The following is a 7,875-nucleotide window of genomic DNA, read 5'->3' on the forward strand; positions in this document are numbered from 1 at the left end:
CCTTAACTTTTTTTCTAAAACAAGATCAGTATCTTAAAGTACAGGTAACACTCACGTAGGGACCATTCTGTTATGTCAGAGAAGGAAAAGTAATTTCATAACTGGTCCTTGTATTAATGACATTTGTGGTCATAAAACAAGCAGCCATAGTAAGCGCTCAGGCGGTAATAGTTTTGGGTTGGAAGGATGTGACAAAATGGACAATGCAAAATTGGTACAGGGACATGGTGGACCATATTCAATTTGAAATGATGGATAAAAGGATAAATTTGGATAATGAAACTGAATTGAAACAACTGATGGGACAATGGGACAAAGTAAGAAGATATATGACGAGTAGAATCTGAGACCAAGCTACAAGAAATAAATTGGAATCACTCAATAATATGTAAATAGATAATTTGCTCTTGGTTTATAGTGGTTTATACAAGAAACACCCCCGATATGGTGGTGGGGTATGTGTGTGTGTCGGGGTGTGTTGTGGTTAGCTCTGGCCCATCTCCTGCCCCAAGGACTGTGGATGTGGGGGAGACATCCACATGCTGCAGGCCTGTTTTGCCCCCCCCCCCGGTGGAATCTGATGATGAAGGCTCCTCTGACCAAGAAGACATGAGTGACAGGGAGGAGGAGAGTGTGGCAGACAGCTCAGAAGGAGATAAATTATCTAGCTCCTCCTTGGATTCGGAACAAGAGTTAATGATACAGCCACGCATGCGGAGAGCGATGCATAGGCAACAACAACTGAGAGATTATTATCAAAGAAAATGAGGCCACCTGTGGTTGGGTGGGGCTGTGGTAATTAGTGAGGCTGCTATAAATATCAGCCTGTGGGTTTGGCCATTGTGGAGGATTATCTGATCGTTGTGTTTAGTGACTGCTTTACTGACTTTGACCTTTTGTGTGCTGATTTTTCCCTGCTTTGAAACTAAACCAGAGCAAAGTGTGTTTCACTTTGTGAAAGAAGAAGGACTGTGAATTGCCTCACAGCTGCAAGCTAAGTATCACAGAACTGATAAGGGACTTGTACAAATTACCAGTTAGTTTAGAGACCAGTGCTCTTTGCTATATCAAAAGAGGGCTTAGTTTAAGTGAATTTTCATTATAAAGGACATTGTTTTGAATTTTCAAACGTGTGTGTGTCTGAAATTTGTACCTGTGAATTTTTGGGAGGATTGTACCAGAGAGCCCGACAGAACAGGGTGGTGGGCAATTTTTTCACTATGCACTGTTTTATGTTGTGTGTATTTTATCCTTGCTAAAAAAATCAATAAAAATAATTTTTTTTTTAAAAAAAAAATGACATTTGTGGTCTGTAAAAGCTAAGGGGAGCCACAATAAAACGGTTTTACTTAGCAACAGCTTCATTTAATAACCAAGTTGCTGGTCTCAACTGTGGTCAGTAAATGAGAACTACCTGCACAAAGTTATTTTAAATACCCTCCATGCTTTGCGGCAACGTATATTTACTACCTTGCTACAACGGTAAGGAACAACCCATCCGTACTGCCACAGGTAAACTTCTGTGATGGAACCTGCATAACTGGACATGTTGACAATGGAGGCTTTGCTGCAGCTCATCCCTTTCTTCGGACTGTCCTGAGATGCCTTCCTCAGCAAAGGCAGGAATGCCTAGAAAAGACAGCAGAACTTAGGGCAACCAGGCTTAGACGCCAGCGAATTGTTGCTAATATCCATTCCCGGCATCTATCAGCATTACGGATATCCTATCTACTATTCTTCTATTCAATTCTTCTTCTACTGCTCTCATAATATCCTTCTGTTCTCTAATTGATACATTCTATTCCTAAATTTCCACTTCTTCTTTTTTTAAAAAATAATTTTTATTTACATATATACAATGAGACAATAACGACAAACAATACATTTACATAAAAAATGAAAAAACAAGCAAAAGATGTTTTTCTTCTCTCCTCCTGTAGTAGGGACTGTTGACAACGTCCTCTCTTTTTTAAAAAAAAATTCTTGGCGGTGTTAAGACCACTGGATTAAGTTGTATATTGTTATAGTTGAGTTCTTATGTTATAGATTCTTATCAGATAAACAAAACTAAAATTGTATTGATTGTTTAAAAAGATTGTTCTTTAAATTATTTCTTTATCTCGCAGCACTCTAAAGAGATGTTCTTTTATTTAGCCAGCTGTAAAATTCTTCCCATATTTGATGGTATTTTGTTTTTTCTTTTTCTTTTAGTTCCATTGTTAATTTATCTGCTTCAGCACAATCTAACATTTTTTTTAATGTTTGGCATATTTTCATTTTTCCAAAATTGTGCTATAGCTATACTCGTTGATGTTATTAAATGTTAAATGTTGTATCAAGTAGTAATGTTCCTAATTTTCACTTCTATTCTTTCTCTAATGTATTTTACTCGAGTATAACCTCTATAACCTTCCTTGTGTATTGTTATGCATTGGGCAAAATAAATAAACAAAGAAACAGACAAACAGACAGACAGACAGACAGACAGACAGATAAACAGACAAACAGATAAACAGATAAATAAATAGATAAATAAACAAGCAAACAAACAAACAAATAAACAAATAAATAAATAAAATTTTGCAATATCAAGGTTGACTCAGCTTTCCATCCTTCTGAGGAGGGTACATGAGGACCCAGATTGTTGGGGGCAATAGGCTGACTCTCTAAACTGCTTAGAAAGGGCTGTAAAGCACTGTGAAGCAGTATATAATAATTATTAATAATAATAATAATTTATTAGATTTGTATGCCGCCCCTCTCCGAAGACTCAGGGCAGCTCACGGCCTAAGAGCAATACAATATGAATGTTTAAAACTTTTTAAAAACTAATTTAAAATACATTGTTATAAAAACCTATCTGTTGCACAATCATACACACTCACTCCGACTCAGTCAGTCTGACTGATACATGTCTAAGCACTGTTGTTATTTTCCTCCATTCCTTCCTTCCCCCCTTCCTGCCTCCCTTCATAAAGGCTACAATGCAGTATCCCAGGCTGACTCTGCAAACTGCCCGGAGTTAAATCCTGACCAGTTCAAGGCTGATTCAATCTTCCATCCTTCCAAAGTCGACAAGCCGAACCTCACGCCAGTGTCGCCGCTTGCCGCACTGGTTGTGCCCACTCCCGCACTGGCCACTAGGAGTGTACCAGTACCACCGGCAATGGGGAGGCCTTCACTGGTTAGAACCCGCCCCTGAGGGCTTCCACTACCTGGCTAATCATCATGGTCCCGATGACGTTGGTCTTGTAGACTTCGGCCATGTCTTCAGGCGTTTGAGTTTCGATTTTGGAATCACGGCATGCGACTCCTGCGTTGTTGATGAGCAGATTCAACCCGCTTCCATTCAGCCTCTCCGTGACCATCGTTACAGCCGACTTGATACTGGATGGATCGGTGATGTCTAAGGAAACAAGGAGAAGGTCTAGGTAGGCCTTGATTGACAGCTGAAACTTTCTGCCGCTGTCATTTCTTAAATGGGTTTTGTCCCATTTTAGGACCTTTCATGTGACAGTTGTTAAGCGAATTATTATTATTATTATTATTATTATTATTATTATTATTATTATTATTATGCTCTCTACATGGGGCTACCTTTGAAAAGTGTTCGGAAACTTCAGGTCGTGCAGAATGCAGCTGCAAGAGCAATCATGGGCTTTCCCAAATATGCCCATGTTACACCAACACTCCGCAGTCTGCATTGGTTGCCGATCAGTTTCCGGTCACAATTCAAAGTGTTGGTTATGACCTATAAAGCCCTTCATGGCACCGGATCAGATTATCTCAGGGACCGCCTTCTGCTGCACGAATCCCAGCGACCAGTTAGGTCCAACAGAGTTGGCCTTCTTCAGGTCCCGTCAACTAAACAATGTCACTTGGCAGGACCCAGGGGAAGAGCCTTCTCTGTGGCGGCCCTGGCCCTCCGGAACCAACTGCCCCCAGAGATTAGAATTGCCCCCACCCTCCTTGCCTTTCGTAAGCTTCTTAAAACCCACCTCTGCTGCCAGGCATGGGGGAACTGAGATACTCTTTCTCCCTAGGCCTTTACAATTTTATGCATGGTATGTCTGTATGTATGTTTGGTTTTATAATATGGTTTTTTAACTGTTTTAATATTGGATTGTTATATGCTGTTTTTATTACTGTTGTTAGCCGCCCCGAGTCTACGGAGAGGGGCGGCATACAAATCAAATAAATAAATAAATAAATAAATAAATAAACAAACAAACAAACAAACAAACAAACAAACAATTAAATTTGTATGCCACCCTTCTCTGAAAACTCACAGAATACAATATAGAAACAATTACTGCACTCGTTATGTTAGTTACACGTTGTTAAGTGAATCTGGCTTCCCCAATCAACTCCGCTTGTTGGAAGGACATAAGAGAGCATGGTGTGACTCCAGGGCTCATTATAAATACCGTATTTTTCAGAGTATAAAACGAACCTTTTTCCTCCCTAAAAGAGGCTGAAAATTCAGGTGCATCTTACATTCTGAATTTTAGCTTTTTCTAAGCTTTTTTTCCCCGGCCCTAACTTGGTGCAATCTTCCTACTTCTTACCTTGCAGGTTCTTTCATTGTTACTCTTTGCGAAGAATGTTTTTCAGCCCTAAGTCTTTGCAGGGTTTTTTTTCATTGCTCTAACTTGCTCCAAATGTTTCTTTCCAGCCCTAATCAGGTGCTGACAATGTTACTAGCTCTTACCAACTTGCAAACTCTTTCATTGTTACTCTTTATGAATGTTTTCCAAACCTTAAGTCTTTGCAGGGTTTTTTTTCATTGCTCTACTTGCTCCCAATGTTTCTTTCCAGGTGCTAATGATTTTCCCAGCTCTTACTGGCTTGCAAGCTCTTTCATTGCTACTCTCTCTGAATAAGCTTTTTTTAAAGCCCTAATCAGGGGATAAAATAATGTCTTGAAGCTGAACAGACTAAGGATGCTAGCCGGATGAATATCTGGTAATCAGATGGTTTTCCCTATTTTCTTCCCCAAAAACTAAGGTGCATCTTATACTACGGTGCGTGTTATACTCCAAAAATACAGTAATTAAAATAATAGAAAATAAAATGAAATGAAATACAAAAAGATATTGACAAAATTGAACGGGTCCAAAGACGGGCTACAAGAATGGTGGAAGGTCTTAAGCATAAAACGTATCAGGAAAGACTTAATGAACTCAATCTGTAGAGTCTGGAGGACAGAAGGAAAAGGGGGGACATGATCGAAACATTTAAATATATTAAAGGGTTAAATAAGGTTCAGGAGGGAAGTGTTTTTAATAGGAAAGTGAACACAAGAACAAGGGGGCACAATCTGAAGTTAGTTGGGGGAAAGATCAAAAGCAACGTGAGAAAATATTATTTTACTGAAAGAGTAGTAGATCCTTGGAACAAACTTCCAGCAGACGTGGTTGGTAAATCCACAGTAACTGAATTGAAACATGCCTGGGATAAACATATATCCATTGTAAGATAAAATACAGGAAATAGTATAAGGGCAGACTAGATGGACCATGAGGTCTTTTTCTGCCGTCAATCTTCTATGTTTCTATGTTTCTAAATGAAATAAAATAAAATTGCCATTGTAAGTTCAAACAATCACTAAACAACTTGTAATTGGTTATAAGTCGAGGACTACAATGTATAGTAAGAGACATAACACTTCCCAGGATTAAATATTTCATTTCTATCAGTTCGAACAAATGATAAACATCCCTCTCTGGAAATTGTAAAAATTTCAATGTAAAAAGGAGGTTTGCATGGATAGTGATAGACTAATAGTGTCTTTCCCAGGGTATCATCAGGACCAGTTACTTACTCAGTGGGATGATCACAACTTCCTGGCGCTGAGCAGCCAAATTCTTTAAATCCTGAAAGATATGAAAACTAGAGACTTAGGAAAGGCCCCCGGCTGATGGGTCGATTCTCACATCCCACTAAACCTCATTTTTAACTATTTGGGGGGGGGGGGGTGATAATTTTTTTCCCCTTCATACAAACTTTTTCAATACATTTCAAAATAACTTCACATTACAGTAAAAACAGTCTTAGTAAAACGAATGTAATTGCCCCCCCAAAATTACTGTTCCATCTTATTTCTACAATATAAAGACAGTTTAAAAATCAACAAATAGCACAGCTCCTGAATCTTTTATTTCATGTGTGAATTTTGTCTTTATTATTATTATTTATTATTATTATTATTATTATTATTATCATTTATTAGATTTGTATGCCACCCCTCTCCGTAGACTCGGGGCGGCTTACAGCAATAATAAAAACAATATATAATGACAAATCTAATAGAATCTAAAATAACAATACTATAATACATTTAAAAAGTCTAAAAAACAAGAAACCCCCCCCCAAAAAACATACATACAGTCACATCATACACAAAGAACTACATAGGCAGGGGGAGATGTTTCAGTTCCCCCACACCTGACGACAGAGGTGGGTTTTAAGGAGCTTACGAAAGGCAAGGAGGGTGAGGGCAGTTCTAATCTCTGGAGGGAGCTGATTCCAGAGTGTCGGAGCCGCCACAGAGAAGGCTCTTCTTCTGGGTCCTGCCAAATGACATTGTTTAGTTGATGGGACCCGGAGGAGACGAACTCTGTGGGACCTAACCGGTCTCTGGCATTCGTGCAGCAGAAGGCGGTCTCGTAGATACCCTGGTAGGTATCCCAGAGTCTTCAATGGATAGTTTGTCATTAAATGACAAATCCCCCCTCCCTTTTTTAACATCACATTTAGATCTTCAGTAACTATAACAAAATCTTTATCATGATCAGTGGGGTACAGTCAATATTGAACTGTGTTTTCCCCCCAAAGTTATATTATCTATTAAACTATTCATATTATTAAATCTAACACCTCCCCCCCCCCAAGATCTTTATGAGAACATGATCAAATCCTATGAATGAAAGAGCCTTCACATTTTTTGCATTGTCAATTCAAAAGATAAAATCTAATGCCTGGTATTAATTTCCAATTTTCTAGCACCCTTTCAGGCATCCAAAGCGAAGGTTAATCTTGGAAAACTCATTGGCTAGATCAGTACATCTGATTTGAGGCAATAAAACTCTTGAAAGCGTGACTCCCAAGAGTTATGGCTTCCTATCTATTGTTGGCATCTATTGGCATCATTTTAATGTTGGTATCTACTGGCATCATTTTCATGTTAAACAATCTTTTAAAGATTGTGAGTCAACTTCCCTCTCGTAACACACCTCACCCTACGACATACCTGACTCCGTGGTCCCTCTGGATCCCGGCAGGTTGCAAAGATCCATTTTGGTGGGTTGACTTTTTTAGCCAGTTGTTTGACCATCTCCAGACCGATGCCCCGATTAGACCCTGTCACCAGGACACTGTGTGGATTCAGCCCTTCCATATTTCTTTGCCAGCCAGGTAATCTAGAACAACTCCAGGAAATAACTCCAGTATCTGTCTTTCTATCTACACTTTTACAGTTCCAAGTGTTTGCAAACACCAAATCTTATATAATGCTCACGATGCAATTAAGAGGAAGAGATAACTGATAGGTTGGTGCAGTGCCTGGATTTAATAAGTATTTGGGTGACCTTTGGACATTTCAGGCTTCCTCCTACAAATTGGCAGATTTCCTAACTGAGCTATAGAATCTGAGATCTACTTTCCATACACCCTTTTAAAAGTTACACAAAATACCTGGATACTAGCTGGAACAGATGAAAAACTGATAAAGAAATCAATATTGTTATTTACTAAGTGTTAAGCTGGAAAACGAGCAGGTAAAAGAGACAATGATTGCTTGGATTAAAAATTTTCCATATGCAATAGAACTAGACAAATGGCAGAAATTACGGGATAGAAATATTAAATTGACTA

At 38.8% G+C, this 7,875-nt stretch overlaps 1 protein-coding gene across 2 annotated transcripts in view; it reads right to left on the reverse strand.

Moving 5' to 3' along the window:
- The window catches only part of LOC139171865 (C-signal-like), a 10,275-nt gene extending 2,658 nt beyond the window's left edge, over positions 1-7,617 (reverse strand). The window contains exons 1-4 of one of the 2 annotated variants that reach the window (XM_070760335.1): positions 7,253-7,617; positions 5,825-5,876; positions 3,216-3,406; positions 1,471-1,629 (exon numbers count right to left, since the gene is read on the reverse strand). In XM_070760335.1, the coding sequence (XP_070616436.1) occupies positions 1,471-1,629; positions 3,216-3,406; positions 5,825-5,876; positions 7,253-7,399 (549 nt within the window). In that variant the 5' untranslated portion in view covers positions 7,400-7,617. Of the gene's footprint in view, positions 1-1,470; positions 1,630-3,215; positions 3,407-5,824; positions 5,877-7,240 lie in introns of both variants that reach the window. The other variant, XM_070760334.1, reaches the window with a different exon arrangement.
- Positions 7,618-7,875: the final 258 nt, after the last annotated feature.

The sequence above is a fragment of the Erythrolamprus reginae genome, chromosome 9 (assembly GCF_031021105.1).
Source record: "Erythrolamprus reginae isolate rEryReg1 chromosome 9, rEryReg1.hap1, whole genome shotgun sequence".
NCBI classification, from domain to species: domain Eukaryota; kingdom Metazoa; phylum Chordata; class Lepidosauria; order Squamata; family Dipsadidae; genus Erythrolamprus; species Erythrolamprus reginae.